Source organism: Salmo trutta, chromosome 23 (genome assembly GCF_901001165.1).
Source record: "Salmo trutta chromosome 23, fSalTru1.1, whole genome shotgun sequence".
In the NCBI taxonomy this organism is placed as follows: Eukaryota; Metazoa; Chordata; class Actinopteri; order Salmoniformes; family Salmonidae; genus Salmo; species Salmo trutta.
Window position 1 is genome coordinate 47,729,966 of NC_042979.1, and position 25,764 is coordinate 47,755,729.

Consider the following 25,764-nt stretch of genomic DNA (forward strand, 5'->3'; position numbering starts at 1 on the left):
CTCAGGACCCATAGAGCTGAGGACCCATAGAGCTGAGGACCCATAGAGCTGAGGACCCATAGAGCTCAGGACCCATAGAGCTCAGGACCCATAGAGCTGAGGACCCATAGAGCTGAGGACCCATAGAGCTCAGGACCCATAGAGCTCAGGACCCATAGAGCTCAGGACCCATAGAGCTCAGGACCCATAGAGCTCAGGAACCATAGAGCTCAGGACCCATAGAGCTCAGGACCCATAGAGCTCAGGACCCATAGAGCTCAGGACCCATAGAGCTCAGGACCCATAGAGCTGAGGAACCATAGAGCTCAGGACCCATAGAGCTCAGGACCCATAGAGCTCAGGACCCATAGAGCTGAGGACCCATAGAGCTCAGGACCCATAGAGCTGAGGACCCATAGAGCTCCGGACCCATAGAGCTGAGGACCCATAGAGCTCAGGACCCATAGAGCTGAGGACCCATAGAGCTCTTGTCAAAAGTAGTGCACTATGTAGGGAAATAGGATGCGATCTGGAACACAGTTAAATCCTCTGGCAGGGTGTAACAGGCTGAGAAACAGTACAGTTAAATCCTCGGCCAGGCTGAGGTGTAACAGGCTGAGTGTTTGGGGAATAATACGCCCACCTATTGGGACTCATCACTGTTGACAATGACGACCATGCTGCACAGATGTGTGATAGCCAACTGCATCCCTGCTACACGCGCTCACACACCACCCACCCAGGTCCCCACAGACCTGACTGTCACTGTTGGGTTGGCTTAGACTCTGCGTGGAGTCTCTCTCTCTCTCTCTCTCTCTCTCTCTCTCTCTCTCTCTCTCTCTCTCCCCCTCTCTCGCTCTCTCGCTCTCTCGTTCGCTCTCTCGCGCTCTATCTTTCGCCCTCTCTCTCTCTCCTGCTCTCTCTCTCCCGCTCTCTCTCCCGCTCTGTACTGTTGTACCGCTGTTCTGTTCTCACTGAGTTTGAGAATATGTATTTCTAAGATGCCTGCCTGATCTCTATAGAAGGGGTTTTGGTCAAATGTAGTGCAGTAGTGTATGTAAGAAGCCCATAGTTAGCCAGCCAGAATCAGTCTTCATTCTATAAAGGCTTCAACAAGCAACAACCTCTGTAATATCTGTTAGAGATACACTCTTAGAAAAAATGATTCCAAAAGGGTTCCAAAAGGGTTCTTCGGCTGTCCCCATAGTAGAACCCTTTTTTGGTTCCCGGTAGAACTCTTTTGGTTCCCGGTAGAACTCTTTTGGTTCCAGGTAGAACTGTTTTGGGTTACGTGGTGAATGCCTCTTTGAACAACAAACAGATGGAATGATGCCATCTCTCCGTCCTCCCTCTTCCTTCGCTCTCTCTCCCTCTCTCTCTCCGTCTCTCTCTCTCTCCATCTCTCCCTCTCTCTCACTCTGTCTATCTCTGTCTCTCTTGCTCTCTCTCTCTCTCTACAACAACAGCCTTGAAATGGTGCCATCTCTCCCTAATTTCCCTCTCTCTCTCCCTATCTTTCTCTGTTCCTCTCTCTTTCCATCCTTTCTCTCTCTCTCTCGCTCTGTCTCTCTCTCTCTTTCTACAACAAACAGCCTTGGAATGGTGCCATCTCTCCCTAATTTCTCTCTCTCTCTCGCTCTGTCTCCCTCTCTCCGTCTCTACAACAAACAACCTTGGAACGATGCCTTCTATTGAGGTATTTCACATTTTGTTTGTTTCTAAACTGCTGTATCAGTAACTAAAGATCCTTGGGTCGCCATGCATCACACAAAACTAGTGTTTGTAAAACTTTGTCCCACAAACTTTGCTCTATTCAATTTGCTTCCAACTGGACGGATGAATTGTGTGTATCTCCATCTGGTTCAGTATTTGTTGAGCCTGGTCCCTGACCAATACACTCTAACTTCTCCAACTTTTCCTCAGTAAAGATGTGTATCATTTCTGATGCTCATATGAACCAGTTATCTCCATCCTGACATGAACCAGTTATCTCCATCCTGATATGAACCAGTTATCCTGATATGAACCAGTTATCTCCATCCTGACATGAACCAGTTATCCTGACATGAACCAGTTATCCTGACATGAACCAGTTATCCTGACATGAACCAGTTATCCTGATATGAACCAGTTATCTCCATCCTGATATGAACCAGTTATCCTGATATGAACCAGTTATCCTGACATGAACCAGTTATCCTGATATGAACCAGTTATCCTGACATGAACCAGTTATCCTGACATGAACCAGTTATCCTGATATGAACCAGTTATCCTGATATGAACCAGTTATCCTGATATGAACCAGTTATCCTGACATAAACCAGTTATCCTGACATGAACCCGTTATCTCCATCCTGACATGAACCAGTTATCTCCATCCTGATATGAACCAGTTATCCTGATATGAACCAGTTATCCTGACATGAACCAGTTATCCTGATATGAACCAGTTATCCTGACATGAACCAGTTATCCTGATATGAACCAGTTATCCTGACATGAACCAGTTATCCTGACATGAACCAGTTATCCTGATATGAACCAGTTATCCTGACATGAACCAGTTATCCTGATATGAACCAGTTATCTCCATCCTGATATGAACCAGTTATCCTGATATGAACCAGTTATCCTGATATGAACCAGTTATCTCCATCAGGGTAATGCTTGGGGTTAGAGTAAGGTTTAGGGTTAGGGCAATGCTTATGGTTAGGGTAAGGTTTAGGGTTAGGGTAATGCTTGGGGTTAGGATAAGGGTTAGGGTAATGCTTGAGTTTAGGGTTAGGGTTAGGGTAAGCGTTGGGGTAAGGTTTAGGGTTAGGTTAATGCTTGGGATAAGGATAAGGGTTGGGGTAATGCTTGAGTTTAGGGTTAGGGTTAGGTTTAGGGTAAGGGTTGGGAAGTCCCTCAAAAAGCAGTATGGAGGTGTTAGGGTTAGGGTAATGCTTGGGTTTAGGGTAAGGGTTAAAGTTAGAGTAATGCTTGTGTTTAGGATTAGGGTAAGGGTAATGCTTGGGTTTATGGTTATTGTAATGCTTGGGTTTGGGTTATTGTAAGGGTTAGGGTAATGCTTGGGTTTAGGGTTAGGGTAATGCTTGGGTTTAGGGTTAGGGTAATGCTTGGGTTTAGGGTTAGGGTAATGCTTGGGTTTAGGGTTAGGGTAATGCTTGGGTTTAGGGTTAGGGTAATGCTTGGGTTTAGGTTAGGGTAATGCTTGGGTTTAGGGTTAGGGTAATGCTTGGGTTTAGGGTTAGGGTAATGCTTGTTTAGGGTTAGGGTAATGCTTGGGTTTAGGGTTAGGGTAATGCTTGGGTTTAGGGTTAGGGTAATGCTTGGGTTAGGGTATGCTTGGGTTAGGGTTAGGGTAATGCTTGGGTTTAGGGTTAGGGTAATGCTTGGGTTTAGGGTTAGGGTAATGCTTGGGTTTAGGGTTAGGGTAATGCTTGGGTTTAGGGTTAGGGTAATGCTTGGGTTTAGGGTTAGGGTAATGCTTGGGTTTAGGGTTAGGGTAAGGTTTAGAATAAGGGTTAGGAGGTCAGTATGGAAGTCATTCAACTTTCTATAATAGTTTAATATGCTTCTGACTGTCAACATATACATCATCAAGCCTAGCTGTCCAAAACCAACCATATACTTTAGTGAATGAAACTCTATTACACAACGTTATCTCTGAAAGACTTTCTTAATACCATAAACCTTCCTGAAATGACTTAAAGCATCAAGTTCTCATTCTCTTATGTTATGAAATGTCAATATTGTCAATAATGATATGAAATGCCCAATGCATATTGTTTAGACAACACTCAGTCTGTCTGGTTTACTGTGTCTGCGTCCCAAAATTGCAACTTATTCCCTATACACTGCGCTACTTTTGACTAGACCCCTTTAAAATGAATAGAGTCCCCCATTGGGACATATAATGTACTATATAACGTTAGTTAAACATGACCAGATTGGAAGGCCACTTTAAATGATGACAATATGATCCAGTTTAATCCATTCTTCCAACACCACAACGTGTTACAGTAGATTTAATTCCCACCTGAAGAGGTTTAGAGAAACGCCATGAACTACTCATAAACCCCCTTCCCAAGGTTTTATCTTATAAAGAGTCAATCACATTTATTATTATTTTTAAACGGTGACTATTCATCTAGTCTAGGCTAGCCGTTGCCATGGCAGCTAGTATTAGAGTTCCTTTATATGATAGAAATATCAATGACAACTGCTGCTCTTTTTTGTTGTTGTTGTTGTTGTGGTTGAAAATACTGTAAGTAGACTAACTAGTATAAATAATTATGTCAGATCAACACTTCTGCTTCTGAGCTTCTCTCTCAACATTTCAACTGCAAATGTGGGTGAATGGTGGAATAGATGAGTATTCAGGTTAACAGAAAAACCCCTGAGATAATAAAAAATGATTTGTAGAATATGTCCAAGGCTGGAACTTCAAGGTTTAGACATATTTTCTGGTCCCAAATCTATGTGTGATGTTCAAGGCTTGAATTTCCTCTCTTTTTCCACTTTCTCAAGCACTATGCCCTCCTCAGGAGCCACATCAAGCCCGCAGGTGCCCCAGTCACTGAAGCCTGTAGGATCCCCAGCTACTGAAGCCTGTAGGGGCCCCAGCTACTGAAGCCTGCAGGGGCCCCAGTCACTGAAGCCTGTAGGGGTCCCAGTCACTGATTTCTGTAGGGGCCCCAGTCACTGAAGCATGCAGGGGCCCCAGTCACTGAAGCCTGTAGGAGCCCCAGTCACTGAAGCCTGTAGGGGCCCCAGCTACTGAAGCCTGTAGGGGCCCCAGTCACTGAAGCCTGTAGGGTCCCCATCTACTGAAGCCTGTAGGGGCCCCAGCCACTGAAGCCTGTAGGGTCCCCATCTACTGAAGCCTGTAGGGGCCCCAGTCACTGAAGCCTGTAGGGTCCCCAGCCACTGAAGCCTGCAGGAGCCCCAGTCACTGAAGCCTGTAGGGGCCCCAGCTACTGAAGCCTGTAGGGGCCCCAGCTACTGAAACCTGTAGGAGCCCCAGCTACTGAAGCCTGTAGGGGCCCCAGCTACTGAAGCCTGTAGGGTCCCCAGCTACTGAAGCCTGTAGGGTCCCCAGTCACTGAAGCCTGTAGGAGCCCCAGCTACTGAAGCCTGTAGGGGCCCCAGCTACTGAAGCCTGTAGGGTCCCCAGCTACTGAAGCCTGTAGGGTCCCCAGCTACTGAAGCCTGTAGGAGCCCCAGCCACTGAAGCCTGTAGGAGCCCCAGCTACTGAAACCTGTAGGGGCCCCAGTCACTGAAGCCTGTAGGGGCCCCAGTTACTGAAACCTGTAGGGGCCCCAGTCACTGAAGCCTGTAGGGGCCCCAGTTACTGAAACCTGTAGGGGCCCCAGCCACTGCCATTCAAGTCAATAAAAATACATGTTCTCTGGGTCTCAGACTGAGGTTTGTGGAAATTTCATCAAATTACTTTGGAGCATTGATGTTTTATAGCCCAAAGGATATATATTTACAGATATAAATATATATATATACTTTAAATCCCAAAATGCATGTACTCACCCTTGAGAGAACGCCTTCCAACGAGATGTTTTGTGGTGGAGCACTTGGCACTGTGGATGAAATAACACACGATAAAATGAATGAAACAAATACATACATTTAAAAGCAGGGTTCCACAATAGCTGACACACATCTGTTGTTGGACATGAGGGACTGTAAAATCACCAGGAACTCAGCTCAAAAGTGATATTTTTTATTTTTTATTTTAAATAACAAACAAAAAAACAATCTGTTACCAAGTATTCCCACACATTAATATAGAGGCACTAACTTTTTTTTGTCAAATTCTATATCCGTTTAGGATTCTTGAGGTCAATTTGTAGTGTACAAAAATTATTTATAATTTTGTTCCGGCACCCCGACCATCCGCTCAAGAACAAATCGTCCCGCGACTGACTGTAAATTTGGGGACCCCTGCTATAACGTGCAGGTACAGCATGTGTACTACAGTCAAGATTTATTACATTCCCATTCTGATCAAGTCAAATGATTCAAATGATTGTAGACACATCCGTCGTCCTCTCTTTAACACACAGACTTAACACAAGTTACTTGAACATGAATTATCAAATTACAATTGACGAGATATCGCTTCAGAATATCGACACGAAACCCATTTAAAGTAATTGAAGTACATTTCCTGTCGAGAAGCTAAGTAGGTTGAATTACAGCTGAAAAAAATGGTTATCTTGTCTTCCTCGAATGGACTTCCTAGTTTTTTAGATGTAATGAACAAAGTAAATGGTGACATTAAAGAGACACTCCGTCAGGCTTATCTACGACAGGGCCTCTCCAGCCCGGGCCAATGGGCACGCAGGATGGGAACGACCCCTTCAAAATGACCTAATTAGGTAACATGAATGACAGATAACAGGACTGACCTTTCTACATATCTCATCTATCTCATGACAACATTCTATACACTCAGAGGAAGAGACCGCTGAAGACTACTATATTTTAAACAGCTATCAAAGATGGGATTTCTAAAACAGGTTGCCATAATTCCAGGTTTTGCAGACTATTGAACTCCTTCAGCTGTACAGGTTCTGGCAGCACACAGTCCACAGGTAGTGGAGGAGGCAGGTTGGTAGTAGTCACATTGGCATGTGCTTGAGTGACCTGCCAGCCTGGTCGGCAGTGTGCCTGAAGTACAGGCTTGGCGTGAAGCCGTGGAGTGACCGGTGTGTGGACTGGCGACGTGTGGGAGGGGGAAAAAGTAATTAATTACCTCAGAGAGAGAAATGAGAAGCCAGCCGGCAATAAAGAGAGAGAGAAGCGGCGGTGGCTGCAGCCGGCCAGCCCGGTGGTTTCATTACGACAGCACAAGGAGCATTAACTAAGCAGGGAGATATAATTCAGCTCTTGGGGCTCATTTGAAACATTCAGCCACTGTTAATGGGATCTGACAGAAGATATATTCCTTCAACCCTCTTAACCCTCTCAGCTCTGCACTGAAGATAATACGAGGAGACAATCAGTAGCTATGAGAAAGTTATGAGGGCTGTCATGACGTTGCCCTCTCTGGGTTTTTGATGCACCATCCCCCTACCCCTACCTCCCCCTACCCAGGCTCTGGGAGAGCGGTTGTAAATTCCTAAGAAAATGTCCCGCCTCATGGCCACAGTATAAAGACAGAGTGGGTTTCATAGAAAGAACCCAGGAATTCTTCCACCTCACAGGACTGGAGAACCGAATTACATTTATGTTCTGGAGAAGGTATAAAAGATCGGTGAAGAATCCAGCTATGAACTGGTCCGTTTGGTACAATTTTGTGAAGCTCATAAGAGACAATATGGCCACATTACCATGGCTCTGTTTATATAATAGCCTCAGTTGGGAGACTTACATCTAATGGTTGTATAAAAATTAATGAATAAGGATAAAGCTATTTGGAATATGTTGGGATGCTTGTAAGATGTTAATGTGAGAGAATTGTATTTCTGTTTAATCACCAAGTCATCGGCACGCCCCCATGAACAGACGGGACCTGGCGTCATGAGACAGCCTTTTTCTGTATTCCGAATATATTTTTACTATTTTTGACATTGTAGAATAAGACATTAAAACTATGAATTAACAAATAGTGACCAAAAAAGTGTTAAACAAATCAAAATACGTTCAAATGTGTTACTGGTACTGGTACCAGAAGGCCAGCATCCTGGAGTCGCCTCTTCACTGTTGACGTTGAGACTGGTGTTTTGCGGGTACTATTTAATGAAGCTGCCAGTTGAGGACGTGTGAGGCATCTGTTTCTCAAACTTGACACTCTAATGTACTTGTCCTCTTGCTCAGTTGTGCACCGGGGCCTCCCACTCCTCTTTCTATTTTGGTTAGAGCCAATTTGTGCTGTTCTGTGAAGCGAGTAGTATACAGCGTTGTATGAGATCTTCAGTTTCTTGGCAATTTCTCGCATGGAATAGCCTTCATTTCTCAGAACAAGAATAGACTGACGAGTTTCAGAAGAAATAATTATTTGATTCTTGCCATTTTGAGCCTGTAATCGAACCCACAAATGCTGGTGTTCCAGATACTCAACTAGTCTACAGAAGGCCAGTTTTATAGTTCTTTAATCAGAACAACAGTTTTCAGCTGTGCTAACATAATTGCAAAAGGGTTTTCTAATGATCAATTAGCCTTTTAAAATGATAAACTTGTATTAGCTAACACAACGTTCCATTGGAACACAGGAGTGATGGTTGCTGATAATGGGCCTCTGTACGCCAATGTAGATATTCCATAAAAAAACAGCCATTTCCAGCTACAATAGTCATTTACAATATTAACAATGTCTACACTGTATTTCTGATCAATTTGATGTTATTCTAATGGACCAAAAAAAAGCCGCTTTTCTTTCAAAAACAAGGACATTTCTAAGTGATCCCAAACTTTTGAACGGTAGTGTACGTCTCGTGCCTGAGCCGTTGATTTGAGAGTCCACTTTGTCTCTGTACTGATATTTTGCATGTTTGATTGCCTTACGGAGGACATAACTGGACTGTTTGTTTTCAACCATATTCCCAGTCACCTTGTCATGGTTAAATGCGTTTAGAAGCTTTCAGTTTTGCGAGAATGTTGCCATTTATCCACGGTTTTTGGTTTGGATAGGTTTTAATCGTCATAGTCATGAACAATATCCCCTATACACTTCCTGATGATCTCAGTCACCATGTCAGTGTATACGTTAACGTTATTCTCAGACCTGGAACATGTCCCAGTCCGCGTGAACAAAACAATCTGGGAGCTGATTGGTCAGACCAGCGTTGAATAGACCTTAGCATGGGTACTTCCTATTTGAGTTTCTGCCTATAGGAAGGGAGGAGCAAAATGGAGTCATGATCTTATTTGCCGAAGGGAGGATGGGGGGGTGGGTCTTGTAGCCATCCTAAAGGAAGAGAAACAATGGTTGAGAGTTTTTGAAGCGCAAGTACTACAGGAAATGTGTTGATAGAAATTTGGTAGCGTTTTTCTCAGATTTGCTTAATTAAAGTCCCCAGGTATAATAAATGCAGCCTCAAGATTCCATATTCCAAGGTCCAGTGTATTTCCCTGAGTATTGTCATGGTATCGGCTTGAAGGTCCAGTGTATTTCCCTGAGTGTTGTCATGGTATCGGCTTGAAGGTCCAGTGTATTTCCCTGAGCGTTGTCATGGTATCGGCTTGAAGGTCCAATGTATTTCCCTGAGCGTTGTCATGGTATCGGCTTGAAGGTCCAGTGTATTTCCCCTGATCGTTGTCATGGTATCGGCTTGAAGGTCCAATGTATTTCCCTGAGCGTTGTCATGGTATCGGCTTGAAGGCCAGTGTATTTCCCTGAGCGTTGTCATGGTATCGGATTGAAGGTCCAGTGTATTTCCCCTGATCGTTGTCGTGGTATCGGATTGAAGGGGAATTTGCACGGCTGTGTGACGATAACCGAAGAAAATTCTCTATAGAGGTAATGTGGTCAGCATTTGGTTGTGAGGTATTCTCAATCGGGTGAACAAAAGGACTTGAGTTCCTGTACGGTAACGCAAAAACACCATGAGTAATTAATCATGAAACATACACCCATGTCTTGCTTCTTCCGGGACAATTATTTATTTCTATCCGCACCATGTATTGAAAACTCTTGGAGGGAGGAGCTGGGAGGGGATGGGAGGAGCTGGGAGGGGTTGGGAGGAGCTGAGAGGGGATGGGAGGAGCTGGGAGGGGATGGGAGGAGCTGGGAGGGGTTGGGAGGGGCTGAGAGGGGTTGGGAGGGGCTGAGAGGGGTTGGGAGGAGCTGAGAGGGGATGGGAGGAGCTGAGAGGGGATGGGAGGAGCTGAGAGGGGTTGGGAGGAGCTGAGAGGGGTTGGGAGGAGCTGAGAGGGGATGGGAGGAGCTGAGAGGAGCTGGGAGGAGCTAGGAGGGGTTGGGAGGAGCTGAGAGGGGTTTGGAGGAGCTGAGAGGGGATGGGAGGAGCTGAGAGGAGCTGGGAGGAGCTAGGAGGGGTTGGGAGGAGCTGAGAGGGGTTTGGAGGAGCTGAGAGGGGATGGGAGGAGCTGGGAGGGGATGGGAGGAGCTGGGAGTGGTTGGGAGGAGCTGAGAGGGGATGGGAGGAGCTGAGAGGGGTTTGGAGGAGCTGAGAGGGGATGGGAGGAGCTGAGAGGGGTTGGGAGGAGCTGAGAGGGGATGGGAGGAGCTGAGAGGGGATGGGAGGAGCTGAGAGGAGATGGGAGGAGCTGAGAGGAGATGGGAGGAGCTGAGAGGGGTTGGGAGGAGCTGAGAGGAGATGGGAGGAGCTGAGAGGGGTTGGGAGGAGCTGAGAGGGGATGGGAGGAGCTGAGAGGGGATGGGAGGAGCTGAGAGGGAATGGGAGGAGCTAGGAGGTGTTGGGAGGAGCTGAGAGGGGATTGGAGGGGCTGGGAGGAGTTGGGAGGGGCTGGGAGGAGTTAGGAGGAGTTGGGAGGGGCTGGGAGGAGCTGGGAGGAATTAGGAGGGGCTGGGAGGAACTGAGAGGAACAGAAGACCCCAAGACTCATTTTGGCACCTTGCTTTGAACAGAAAGTGACAGAGAGAGAGAGAGAGATGGACAGAGGAGTGGGCTAGGCTCTGTATCTTGATAGGCACCAAGCAGGGAGGAATAGACCCATAGGATTCACGGATTCAACTGATTCAGTTGGACAAGAAGTAAGGTTGGTTCCCAACTAAGGTTCTCAAGTATTTATACTTGAGGCTAAAGAAATGAGAGCATATAACTCTGAGATAGTCTATAGGCCAACGTAGCAGTAGGTCTATAACTTCCATCGTCAACTAAGTAAAATACATAGGCCTAAAAGCTGACAAAATAAAAAAACAGTAGAAAATATCCTGATTAAAATTCTGGTTCTTGGAATCACATTTATCTCTCTTCTCTGCCTGTCTGCCTCCCTATCTATCTGTCTTGACTTGAGCTATTGCTAGCATGCATTCTGTAGAGAGACGCACCATATCTTCACCACTCCCCTCCTCACCCCCCCCCCCCCCTTCTTCTTCTTGTCTCAACGTTTTAAATTATAACTCAAGACACGTTTAGACACTTTTCACTGACAGCAGCAACTCAGTCAACTAGTCCTATTTCCACGCATACTAACCCAAAATTCAGGGCTTCCCAAAAAAACACACTTGTGATTTGAAACAATCCACAGCAAAAAAATCGATTAAACTTTAGGTCAACCCAGCATCCTAACAGCGCACTGTGCAGACGCAAACTTTCTTTTCCTATTCACAAGAGGCTGAAATCACATTTACATTTACATTTAAGTCATTTAGCAGACGCTCTTATCCAGAGCGACTTACAAATTGGAGATCTGTATATAATGGGGAGATTCTCATGACTCCGCCTTAACAGTGGGAGTCTTTGTCCCAAAGGCGGGAAGGCAGGCGACAAGCTTAGGTCTGCATATTATTCCTATGGAAACGCATTGGACTTGTACTGGACAGATTTTGGTGGGAGTGAGCCCTCTTGCTTCACCTCTTCCTCTCTGGTGAAACTATATCACCATGCCACACTACTTTGGTCCAGACAGCATCAGATACATGGTCTACACATACTGAGACAGAGAGGTGCTGTTTCTCTGTCCAGACAGCAGCAGATACATGGTCTACACATACTGAGACAGAGAGATGCTGTTTCACTGTCCAGACAGCATCAGATACATGGTCTACACATACTGAGACAGAGAGGTGCTGTTTCACTGTCCAGACAGCATCAGATACATGGTCTACACATACTGAGACAGAGAGGTGCTGTTTCACTGTCCAGACAGCATCAGATACATGGTCTACACATACTGAGACAGAGAGGTGCTGTTTCACTGTCCAGACAGCATCAGATACATGGTCTACACATACTGAGACAGAGAGGTGCTGTTTCACTGTCCAGACAGCATCAGATACATGGTCTACACATACTGAGACAGAGAGGTGCTGTTTCACTGTCCAGACAGCATCAGATACATGGTCTACACATACTGAGACAGAGAGGTGCTGTTTCACTGTCCAAACAGCATCAGATACATGGTCTACACATACTGAGACAGAGAGGTGCTGTTTCACTGTCCAGACAGCATCAGATACATGGTCTACACATACTGAGACAGAGAGGTGCTGTTTCACTGTCCAGACAGCATCAGATACATGGTCTACACATACTGAGACAGAGAGGTGCTGTTTCACTGTCCAGACAGCATCAGATACATGGTCTACACATACTGAGACAGAGAGTTGCTGTTTCACTGTCCAGACAGCATCAGATACATGGTCTACACATACTGAGACAGAGAGGTGCTGTTTCACTGTCCAGACAGCATCAGATACATGGTCTACACATACTGAGACAGAAGTGCTGTTTCACTGTCCAGACAGCATCAGATACATGGTCTACACATACTGAGACAGAGAGGTGCTGTTTCACTGTCCAGACAGCATCAGATACATGGTCTACACATACTGAGACAGAGAGGAGCTGTTTCATTGTCCAGACAGCATCAGATACATGGTCTACACATACTGAGACAGAGAGGTGCTGTTTGACTGTCCAGACAGCATCAGATACATGGTCTACACATACTGAGACAGAGAGGTGCTGTTTCACTGTCCAGACAGCATCAGATACATGGTCTACACATACTGAGACAGAGAGGTTCTGTTTCACTGTCCAGACAGCATCAGATACATGGTCTACACATACTGAGACAGAGAGGTGCTGTTTCGCTGTCCAGGCAGCATCAGAGAGGTGCTGTTTCACTGTCCAGACAGCATCAGATACATGGTCTACACATACTGAGACAGAGAGGTGCTGTTTCACTCGCTCGGATGCTTTAACTGAGATTGATACGTCTTTCTGTCGGCGTGTGTCTCGGGTCAAATAAATGATCAATATTTTATTAGGACGGGCAAGGAGGTACGTTAAGGCGGGCCAGGCCCCTTAAGGCACTCCCATGACGGCAACCCTGGCACCACCATCGGCACCGTTCCCTGTACACAAGCTTGTTCCCATCAAAACCCGAAAAAAACATCTAAACTTTCAGAGATCACAGGGCATGTTCCCAGTGATCACTGCTCTCTGAAGCTCTTAGCAGAACATGATGACAAATCCAAGTGAAAAGTCTGTCTGTGGGATTTACAGTTTGGACTCCTCTCTTCACACTATGCTGCTGACACATCAATATCAACTGGCAAAACATTAACGAGCTGCGTTGTAAATCTTTCAAGTTGAAGAGGGTTGATAAAGAGGCCCGGTCCACTTTAAGGTATGAGAATTACCACACAGCACAGTCATAATCCTGGGGTTAACAGTTCACTTAAATCAATAGCTTGACGTTAGACAGCTCATCACAGTTAAACAACAGGACCCTCCTGAACCCTACCTTTAATCTCTCATCACAGTTAAACAACAGGACCCTACTGAACCCTACCTTTAATCTCTCATCACAGTTAAACAACAAGACCCTACTGAACCCTACCTTTAATCTCTCATCACAGTTAAACAACAGGACCCTCCTGAACCCTACCTTTAATCTCTCGTCACAGTTAAACAACAGGACCCTACTGAACCCTACCTTTAATCTCTCATCACAGTTAAACAACAGGACCCTACTGAACCCTACCTTTAATCTCTCGTCACAGTTAAACAACAGGATAGACATTTCAAATTAGAAGCTGAGGTTCCTTAGCCTAGAGTAGCTTCCTGTTTTAGAACCAGTTAAAGGTGAGTTCAGTAGCCTAGAGTAGCTTCCAGTTCAAGATCCAATTAAAGGTAGGGTCCCTTAGCCTAGAGGAGCTCCAGTTTGAGATCCAATTAAAGGTAGGGTCCCTTAGCCTAGAGTAGCTTCCAGTTTGAGATCCAATTAAAGGTAGGGTCCCTTAGCCTAGAGTAGCTTCCAGTTTGAGATAGAATTAAAGGTAGGGTTCAGTAGCCTAGAGTAGCTTCCAGTTTTAGATCCAATTAAAGGTGAGTTCAGTAGCCTAGAGGAGCTCCAGTTTTAGAACCAGTTAAAGCTGTGTGAAGCAAACAAGATCCTCTCTGATCCTTCTTTGTGTTCGCAACTTTCTTTCATAGAGGACAACTTATCTCCCGGGACAACCAGCAAAAGTACAAAGAACTACTGCAACGTCTGATTCCAGTCAGTCAAAGACTCGGCTCTGATTCAAATAAGAGACAACATGAAAGCCATAACAAAAGAGGAAAATGTCACAAAACAAAATAGTACAGAGAGAGAGAGAGAGAGAGAGAGAGAGAGAGAGAGAGAGAGAGAGAAGAGAGAGAGAGAGAGAGAGAGAGAGAGAGAGAGAGAGAGAGATATATATATATATAGAGAGAGAGAGAGAGAGAGAGAGAGGGGGAGAGAGAGAGAGATGGGGGAGAGAGAGAGAGAGAGAGAGAGAGAGAGAGAAGGAGAGGGGGAGAGAGAGGGAGAGGGGGAGAGAGGGAGAGAGAGAGAGAGATAGAGAGAGAGAGAGAGAGAGAGGTGGGATAAGAAGGGCCCGTGATCAGACTAGACAACAAACTAGACAAAACCTGAACTAACTTTTAAAAAGAAAACTCTAGAACTTTAACGTTTGGAGGATCTGTTTAGGTGCACAGAACGTATTCTGTACGACGAACCAGAATTCAGTTTGTTTGAGTAGATCTAACTGGAATCACAAAAGAGCAAAGCCTGCATTCTATCAAGTGTTCCAGAGTAGGTGTGCTGATCATGGATCACGTCCATCTGATTCCATCCAATCAAAAAGGTAATACTGATCCAGTTTCAACACTCTTACTTTCAGACGCTTGGTAGATACAGCCGCTGGACCTCTGAGAAGGGTGTGTAATATCATGTCCCCTCTCAGGCACCGTAGGAAATGTTCCTCTGCAGGTAGGTAGTCTGTTCCTGGGGAGTACAGCCCCTCTACAGGTAGTCTGTTCCTGGGGAGTTCAGCCCCTCTACAGGTAGTCTGTTCCTGGGGAGTACAGCCCCTCTACAGGTAGTCTGTTCCTGGGGAGTTCAGCCCCTCTACAGGTAGGTAGTCTGTTCCTGGGGAGTTCAGCCCCTCTACAGGTAGTCTGTTCCTGGGGAGTACAGCCCCTCTACAGGTAGTCTGTTCCTGGGGAGTACAGCCCCTCTACAGGTAGTCTGTTCCTGGGGAGTTCAGCCCCTCTACAGGTAGTCTGTTCCTGGGGAGTACAGCCCCTCTACAGGTAGGTAGTCTGTTCCTGGGGAGTTCAGCCCCTCTACAGGTAGTCTGTTCCTGGGGAGTACAGCCCCTCTACAGGTAGTCTGTTCCTGGGGAGTACAGCCCCTCTACAGGTAGTCTGTTCCTGGGGAGTACAGCCCCTCTACAGGTAGTCTGTTCCTGGGGAGTACAGCCCCTCTACAGGTAGTCTGTTCCTGGGGAGTTCAGCCCCTCTACAGGTAGTCTGTTCCTGGGGAGTTCAGCCCCTCTACAGGTAGGTAGTCTGTTCCTGGGGAGTTCAGCCCCTCTACAGGTAGTCTGTTCCTGGGGAGTACAGCCCCTCTACAGGTAGTCTGTTCCTGGGGAGTACAGCCCCTCTACAGGTAGTCTGTTCCTGGGGAGTACAGCCCCTCTACAGGTAGTCTGTTCCTGGGGAGTTCAGCCCCTCTACAGGTAGTCTGTTCCTGGGGAGTTCAGTCCCTCTACAGGTAGTCTGTTCCTGGGGAGTTCAGCCCCTCTACAGGTAGGTAGTCTGTGTTTAGGAGGATGAAGGTTGGGGAATATGTCCCCTTTCTGCAGGTAATGTAGTGTACTGTAGGAAATGTTCACAGTGAAGCAACCAATGGAACAAGTAGGTAGGCAAATGTTCTGCACGAAGGCAACCAATGGAACAAGAGTTGTTGACGCCGTCCCCAGGGGAATGTCTTCGGGACTCATTTAATCTGCGGTTTGATGGGACTGTCTGTGAATGTGTCCCGAATGGCCATCCTATTCCCTACATAGTGCACTACTTTTGAACAAAGCACAGTGGACCCTGGTCAAAATTAGTGCACTACACAGGGAATACGGTAGCATTTGGGACATATCCTGTTGATTCTTAAAGAGTGTTGGAGCAGTTAATCAGACTATTCCAGCGTGGAGCCATGTGGGCCGTCAGAGTTGACTGACACCCGCCAGAAATTGATTAACGAGAAAATAAAGTGTGCAAAATTCATACACTGGATGTGTCCCAAAAGAAATGGTCCCCTTATTCTCTCTTCCCCACCTTAAGGGTCTGGTCAAAAGTAGTGTACTATATAGGGGAATAGGTTGCCATTTGGGACTCAAACACATTGACTGGTGACATGCAAGCAACTCATGTGTGTCAAATGCAATGAGACATTTAGTAATAGAGGATAAACTATTTCATTAATTCTTGATTAAGTTTAATTCATTATGTAGCTGTTTATCTCACTGCAATCAGAAGAAGTGAAAGGCATGGAAGACACAGTATGATTTTCGGTAAACACACATTGAACCAATTCCCCAGCAAAGGGGTCTGTTCATTTGGCACCAAAATGAAGAAAACAGACTGAAACAGTGAGGGACTACCTGGAGTCAATAAGAAACGTTTGGCTATCGTAGAATTAGCAAGACACGCTTATCCTGAGTGACTTGTTCAACTAGGGTAGATGAACAACAACATATCACAGTCAAACGTATTTGTGACCTTACTGATAATGTTGTTGCTGTTCAGGCCGACTACTTGAAAATGTATTTTAGTTAAATACATTACAGAATACAAGTACTTTGTAGTTTATTTTGATACATTGATCTTTACGGTACTTTGTATGTCTATTTTATAATTGTATTTTGAAATGTTTGCTCATACCTGATTATAGTTCTATCAAATGAACCAATAAGAGTGAGTGTTACACACAGTGAACCAATAAGAGTGAGTGTTACACACAGTGAACCAATAAGAGTGGGTGTTACACACAGTGAACCAATAAGAGTGAGTGTTACACACAGTGAACCAATAAGAGTGAGTGTAGTTCTGACGTACCATCAGACAGCGTGGTGATGCTCATGTCCTCTGTGGTGACCCCAGGGCCATAACGGTTCAATGCCAAGACACGCAAGGAGTACACTGTGAACTTCTTCAGCCCCTCCATCTTATAACTCTGCCCGTTCACCTCCACACTCTGAAACAGAAAGAGAGAGAGAGATATGTGCCTTATTCAACCAGGTAATGCACAAAAATATACAATAAATCATTGAATTGTGTTATTTTAGAGACAGAGAGAGAAGAGAGAGAGAAGAGAGAGAGAGAGAAAGAGAGAAGAAAGACAGAGAGAGAGAGAGAGAGAGAAGACAGAGCGAGAGAGAGAGAGAGAGAGAGAGAGAGAGAAGAAAGACAGAGAGAGAGAAGAGAAAGAGAGAGAGAGAGAGAGAGAGAGAGAACATTGGAAAGAATTAACAAAACATTGTGGACCTGGACAGAGAGTGCACGGTGGCAGAATACCTGACCACGGTGACTGACCCAAACTTAAAGAAAGCTTTGACTATGTGACCTGTTGCCACAAGAAAAGGTCAACCAGTGAAGAACAAACACCATTGTAAATACAACCCATATTTAGGTTGATTTATTTTCCCTTTTGTACTTGAACCATTTGTACATCGTTACAACACTGTATATAGACATAATATGACATTTGTAATGTATTTATTATTTGGAGCTTCTATGAGTGTAATGTTTACTGTTTTTATTGTTTATTTCACTTTTATATATTATCTATTTCACTTGCTTTGGCAATGTTAACATATCTTTCCCATGCCAATAAAGCCCCTTGAATTGAATTGAGAGAGACACAGAGAGAGACAGAGAGACAGACAGAGGGAGAGAAGAGAGAGAGAGAGAGAGTAGAGAGAGAGGGAGAGAGACAGAGAGAGAGAGAGAAGAAAGAGAGAGAGTAGAGAGACAGAGAGTAGAGCGAGAATAGAGAGAGAGAAGAAAGAGCGAGAGAGAGTAGAGAGAGATTGGAATACTACATTGCTGCCTGCCATAAGATGAGGGACAGTGTCTGACAGACCAATAAACCTGCACATGTCCTCTACTGTATGATTATTGTTATTGTTGAATGTATGGTTATTTTGACCCTTGGTTATTGTTGTTACTGTTGTTCTGTTGACAATTTGGATTCTTATTATTTTCATATTGTAAATATCAAAAGTAAGCTTTGGTAATATGTACATTGTTACGTCATGCCAATAAAGCAAATTTAATTTAATTGAGAGAGAGAGCGAGAGCGAGAGCGAGAGCGAGAGAAAGCATGTCATACTACAAGAAACATGGCATAGAGGAGACGGACCCACTGGTTGCCCTCTAGGTTACAGAGAGCTGGTAGTCACATCCACCACACTACCAGGTGGTATAGAGGAGATGGACCCACTGGTTGCCCTCTAGGTTACAGAGAGCTGGTAGTCACATCCACCAAACTACCAGGTGGGTGGTATAGAGGAGATGGACCCACTGGTTGTCCTCTAGGTTACAGAGAGCTGGTAGTCCCATCCACCACACTACCAGGTGGTATAGAGGAGACGGACCCACTGGTTGTCCTCTAGGTTACAGAGAGCTGGTAGTCCCATCCACCACACTACCAGGTGTGAAACAGGGAAGGGACTCAGGGGGTTTGCTAATTTGGTATAGAGCAGACCTAACCCACTCTATTGAATTAGTCAAACAGGAACATTTTACATCTGGCTAGATATTAATAAGGAAATGATCTCAACAGAGAAAAATGTCCTCCTGTGTGCTACCTATATCCCCCCACTAGAATCTCTACACCTAGACATAACTAGGAAAAAACAACCAAAACAAATGGTTCACAACCCCTGCAGCTCTGTCACACGCTGGGTCTGTACATAGTCAATGGTAGGTTTCGAGGGGACTCCTACGGTAGGTACACATATAGCTCATCTCTTGGCAGTTGTACTGTAGTCTACTTTATCACTGACCTCAACCCAGAGTCTCTTAGAGCGTTCACAGTCAGTCCACTGACATCCCTATCAGACCACAGCAAAATCACAGTCCAGTTTAACAGAGCTTTGCTCAGTCATGAGGCATCAAAGCCAAAGGAGCTGAGTGATATTAAGAAATGCTATAGATGGAAGGAAAGTAGTGTGGAAATCTACCAGAAAACAATTAGACAACACATTAAATCCCTTCTAGACAATTTCCTGGACAAAACGTTCCACTGTAATAGTGAAGGTGTACACTTGGCAGTAGAAAACCTAAACAGTATATTTGACCTCGTAGCTTTCCTATCAAATCTAAAAATATAATGCAGACAACCTAATAAAACTAACCACTTCTGGGAAAATTGGAAAACACTAAACAAACAACAACACAAAGAGTTATCTATCCAACATCGAGATGTATGGGTAAACCACTTCTCCAATCTACAACAAAGAACAAACAGCAAAAACAATTACAAATCTTAGCATCAGCTATTAAAGACTACCAGAACCCATTGGAATCCAACACAGGCCTGTGATGTTGATGGTATCCTTAATGAAAGCTTTGACTATGTACAGAGAAAGGTCGCCGTAGGCAGACCTGGCTCTCAAGAGAAGACAGGCTATGTGCAACACTGCCCACAAAATGAGGTGGAAACTGAGCTGCACTTCCTAACCTCCTGCTAAATGTATGACCATATTAGAGACACATATTTCCCTCAGATTACACAGATCCACAAAGAATTAGAAAACAAACCCGATTTTGATAAACTCCCATATCTACTGGGTGAAATACCACAGTGTTTCATCACAGCAGCAAGATGTGTGACCTGTTGTCACAATAAAAGGTCAACCAGTGAAGAACAAACACCATTGTAAATACAACCCATATTTATGTTTATTTATTTTCCCTTTTGTACTTTAACTATTCGCACATTGTTACACTGTATATTGACATAATATGACATTTTAAATGTCTATATTATTTTGGAACTTGTGTGAGTGCAATATTTACTGTTTATTTCACTTTTATTTATCCATTTCACTTGCTTTGGCAATGTAAACATATGTTTCCCATGCCAATAAAGCCCCTTGAATTGAGAGAGAGAGAGAGAGAGAGAACACGCTGTTGCTTTTCTCTACATCACTTGAGACTAGATGCTCCTGTGGTTTCTACACTGCAAGTGAAGTGTGTGTGTGTGTGTGTGTGTGTGTGTGTGCGTGCGTGCGTGCGTGCTTGTGCGTGCGTGCTTGTGTGCGTGCGTGTGTGTTTGCATAGTGCCTTCCAGGAAGACATGAAATAGAATTCTATACAGCTAAACAAATAGAGTATGATAAACATCTTTCATTTGCTGGTGGCACAACAGAAGTGGAGCAAAACGGTTAGGTATACATCAACCTCTAAGCAGCTGTTCAGAGAGCAGGGCAGAATGTGGCTCTTTGTTTTCCTCTGTACGCTGGCTGACGTTGAAATGTGCACTTTGTTGGAATGTGTGTTTTCTTATCATAAGCCATTGACACGATGAAGTGAGGAAATTAATTGATATGCCAAAAGGAAGAGACAGGTAGAATAGCATCACTAGATAGATTCCAGAACATTCCACAGGGGAAGAGACAGGTAGAATAGCATCACTAGATAGATTCCAGAACATTCCACAGGGGAAGAGACAGGTAGAATAGCATCACTAGATAGATTCCAGAACATTCCACAGGGGAAGAGACAGGTAGAATAGCATCACTAGATAGATTCCAGAACATTCCACAGGGCTGTTATAAAACTGGATCATATTTTAACTTTGCTATCAGCTTCAACGGTCAGTGACAGTGGCTTCTCTACTCAAATTATGATGATGATGCTGTGTGTGTGTGTGTGTGTGTGTGTGTGTGTGTGTGTGTGTGTGTGTGTGTGTGTGTGCGTGTCTCATCAGCACACAGGAAATGTAGGTCTGTTTGGGTAGACCCACAGGCAACACCAATCCCATCTAATCTCTCACTCTCTCTTTATCTCCATTTATTTCAACGAAGTCAAAACCCTCAAAACTTTTGTTATTTTTTTTAATCACCTATTGAGATTTAATTCAAGCTGCTAATGACTTTACTGTTTTCAGAGAACTAATGTGACCCAGAGCTATAGACTGTTTACTCATATGATCATATATATGGTTATAGACTGTATATTTATATATATATGGCTATAGACTGTTTACTCATATGACTATATATATGGTTATAGACTGTATATTTATATATATGGCTATAGACTGTTTATTTATATATATATGGCTATAGACTGTTTATTTATATATATATGGCTATAGACTGTTTATTTATATATATATGGTTATAGACTGTTTATTTATATATATGGCTATAGACTGTTTATTTATATATATATGGCCATAGACTGTTTATTTATATATATATGGCTATAGACTGTTTATTTATATATATATGGCTATAGACTGTTTATTTATATATATATGGCTATAGACTGTTTATTTATATATATATGGCTATAGACTGTTTATTTATATATATGGCTATAGACTGTATATTCATATATATGGTTATAGACTGTATATTCATATATATGGCTATAGACTGTTTATTTATATATATGGTTATAGACTGTATATTTATATATATGGCTATAGACTGTTTTTTCATATGATTATATATATGTGGATCTGCTGTGTCAGGTGGGCTGTTTGGGCTGATGTTGATTGGACCATGAGAGCTATGTACCTGTTCCTTCCCAGAGGGAGTCTCGGTCCAGAGCAGTCTGTACCCCAGCAGGGGACCGTTGGCGTAGGCTGGGACGTCCCAGGAGGCCTGGATGGAGGTGGGAGAGATGGACTCTACCTGGAGGTTCTCCACCGGCCCAGGGACCTTCACTGCTGGGACAGGAACACACACAACACAGATCAGAAACACACTCACACACACGCACTCACACTCACACACTCACACACACACACTCACACAGACACACAAATCTATTTCTGTTTATTTTTGACTATTTAAATTGAAAACAATGAAATTAAGTTACTTAAAGGTCCAATGCAGCCGTTTTGATCTCAATATCAAATAATTTCTGAGTAACAATTAAGTACCTTTACTGTGATTGTTTTCAATTAAAATGGTCAAAAATAAACAAAATAGCTTCTTCACAAAGAGCAATTTTTCAAGCAAGAATTTCTCTAGGACTGTCTGGGAGTGGTCTGAGTGGGGGGGAGGGAAAAATGTGCTATTATTGGTAGAGAGTAAAAAGGCATTATCACAATTTCCATAATTTCACGGTATTATTCCAACCACATAGTGTATAAATATATATAAAACACAGGAAATTCACGCTTTTGACTGCACTGGGTCTTTCATTATTACCCAGAAACTATTTGATATTGAGATAAAAACAGCTGCATTGGGGCCTTTAAAGGTGTTAGTGCCATATTAAAAAGGTTTTAATAGTAAAGCGGAATTAAAAGGTGAGCTGCAGATATTTCAATGGTATGTTTTCCACCTGCACAAGGTCTTATAGAACAATGTAATCTGGCAGGCTGGCTCGATGGATGAGGCCCCAGTGAGAGGAGAGCTAAGGAATGATCAGGGGAGATTGGAATCAGCTTCCACAGGCTGTAATACCACCCTGTATACTGCTGCTTCAGACCAGGCAGAGAAAGAAAAAACAATGGGGGATAGAGAGGGACAAAGAAAAAAAGAGTGAAAGAATGAAATTAGACTTTATGTGTTCTAAACCCCCTAAATCCGCTGGCAAATCCATCTTTGGTCCGGCAGGGTTTTAGTCTTCTCCTTATATAGAATAATCTATAGCTTGATCTCTGCTCAGAATCATGGAGTAGAGACGGAGATTATTTTGTGAGAGTGTACTGGTACATCGAGGTGTGTGTGTGTGTAGATGTGTGTGTGTAGATGTGTGTGTAGATGTGTGTGAGTGTGTGTGTGTGTGCGTGTAGATGTGTGTGTGTGTGTGCGTGTGTGCGTGTGTGCGTGTGTGCGTGTGTGTGTGTGTGTGTGTGTGTGTGTGTGTGTGTGTGTGTGTGTGTGTGTGTGTAGATGTGTGTGTGTGTAGATGTGTGTGTGTGTGTGTGTGTAGATGTGTGTGTGTGAGACTGCTTGTGTACTAGTGTGATACTGTATTTGGATACAGGACAGCAGATGAGGAATGTATTGTTATTGTGCTCTCCTTTCCACCCTGCAGGTCTAGACCAGGAAACATCAACCAGTTTCAGCCGCGGGACCTTGAGCCGGATGGTCGGGGGGACGGAAAATGAATTACAAATCATTTGTAGACTGCAAATTGACCGCAAAGAAGCCCAAAACAGATGTAATGTTTGATCCATTGTTTGTTTCCGTTATTCATGTAACGTTTTTACAGCCCGGTACTGGGTTACCTTCAGACGACACCCATGAAGCTTTTGTGCCTCGTAGAGCAAAACAACCCGAACACTTGTTCACTAAAGTATCCTCTTTAGATATTGGTTTGTAGCTCCAACGGTTCGGTTCTGGACAGTCGGTTCTTCAGAAAGTTGGGACGTCCACGACAGTAGGTTCAGATGACTGCCGTAAAACGTGTCGGCTGCCGTAAAGCAAAACAACCTAAAGTGTCTTGATGGAATAGACGCAAAACTTTATACTGGTAGAAAAGAGGGGTTGAGCTGCGGTGAAACTGCACAGACTGCTTGGTGTTCATCTCCTGCAGTATAACACCAGTTCATTACTTGGTGTTCATCTCCTGCAGTATAACACCAGTTCATTACTTGGTGTTCATCTCCTGCAGTATAACACCAGTTCATTACTTGGTGTTCATCTCCTGCAGTATAACACCAGTTCATTACTTGGTGTTCATCTCCTGCAGTATAACACCAGTTCATTACTTGGTGTTCATCTCCTGCAGTATAACACCAGTTCATTACTTGGTGTTCATCTCCTGCAGTATAACACCAGTTCATTACTTGGTGTTCATCTCCTGCAGTATAACACCAGTTCATTACTTGGTATTCATCTCCTGCAGTATAACACCAGTTCATTACTTGGTGTTCATCTCCTGCAGTATAACACCAGTTCATTACTTGGTGTTCATCTCCTGCAGTATAACACCAGTTCATTACTTGGTGTTCATCTCCTGCAGTATAACACCAGTTCATTACTTGGTGTTCATCTCCTGCAGTATAACACCAGTTCATTACTTGGTGTTCATCTCCTGCAGTATAACACCAGTTCATTACTTGGTGTTCATCTCCTGCAGTATAACACCAGTTCATTACTTGGTATTCATCTCCTGCAGTATAACACCAGTTCATTACTTGGTGTTCATCTCCTGCAGTATAACACCAGTTCATTACTTGGTATTCATCTCCTGCAGTATAACACCAGTTCATTACTTGGTGTTCATCTCCTGCAGTATAACACCAGTTCATTACTTGGTGTTCATCTCCTGCAGTATAACACCAGTTCATTACTTGGTGTTCATCTCCTGCAGTATAACACCAGTTCATTACTTGGTATTCATCTCCTGCAGTATAACACCAGTTCATTACTTGGTATTCATCTCCTGCAGTATAACACCAGTTCATTACTTGGTATTCATCTCCTGCAGTATAACACCAGTTCATTACTTGGTGTTCATCTCCTGCAGTATAACACCAGTTCATTACTTGGTATTCATCTCCTGCAGTATAAGACCAGTTCATTACTTGGTGTTCATCTCCTGCAGTATAACACCAGTTCATTACTTGGTGTTCATCTCCTGCAGTATAACACCAGTTCATTACTTGGTATTCATCTCCTGCAGTATAACACCAGTTCATTACTTGGTATTCATCTCCTGCAGTATAACACCAGTTCATTACTTGGTATTCATCTCCTGCAGTATAACACCAGTTCATTACTTGGTATTCATCTCCTGCAGTATAACACCAGTTCATTACTTGGTATTCATCTCCTGCAGTATAACACCAGTTCATTACTTGGTATTCATCTCCTGCAGTATAACACCAGTTCATTACTTGGTGTTCATCTCCTGCAGTATAACACCAGTTCATTACTTGGTATTCATCTCCTGCAGTATAACACCAGTTCATTACTTGGTGTTCATCTCCTGCAGTATAACACCAGTTCATTACTTGGTATTCATCTCCTGCAGTATAACACCAGTTCATTACTTGGTATTCATCTCCTGCAGTATAACACCAGTTCATTACTTGGTATTCATCTCCTGCAGTAAAAGACCAGTTCATTACTTGGTGTTCATCTCCTGCAGTATAACACCAGTTCATTACTTGGTGTTCATCTCCTGCAGTATAACACCAGTTCATTACTTGGTATTCATCTCCTGCAGTATAACACCAGTTCATTACTTGGTATTCATCTCCTGCAGTATAACACCAGTTCATTACTTGGTATTCATCTCCTGCAGTATAACACCAGTTCATTACTTGGTATTCATCTCCTGCAGTATAACACCAGTTCATTACTTGGTATTCATCTCCTGCAGTATAACACCAGTTCATTACTTGGTATTCATCTCCTGCAGTATAACACCAGTTCATTACTTGGTGTTCATCTCCTGCAGTATAACACCAGTTCATTACTTGGTATTCATCTCCTGCAGTATAACACCAGTTCATTACTTGGTGTTCATCTCCTGCAGTATAACACCAGTTCATTACTTGGTGTTCATCTCCTGCATTGGAACACCAGGTCAATACTGGTTTTGACTGAGCAGTGGGCAGTCCTTTACCTTTACCTCTGGTTGGGTTTTGTGACTAGGCAGGGCTGT

The 25,764-nt window shown here is 43.9% G+C and overlaps 1 protein-coding gene across 1 annotated transcript in view; it reads right to left on the minus strand.

Moving 5' to 3' along the window:
- Positions 1–25,764, minus strand: part of LOC115159833 (netrin receptor DCC) — a 257,441-nt gene that overhangs the window by 132,188 nt on the left and 99,489 nt on the right. The window contains exons 9-11 of the mRNA XM_029709887.1: positions 21,711–21,859; positions 17,014–17,152; positions 5,531–5,580 (exon numbers count right to left, since the gene is read on the minus strand). Of these exons, the coding sequence (XP_029565747.1) occupies positions 5,531–5,580; positions 17,014–17,152; positions 21,711–21,859 (338 nt within the window). The remainder of the gene's footprint in view (positions 1–5,530; positions 5,581–17,013; positions 17,153–21,710; positions 21,860–25,764) is intronic.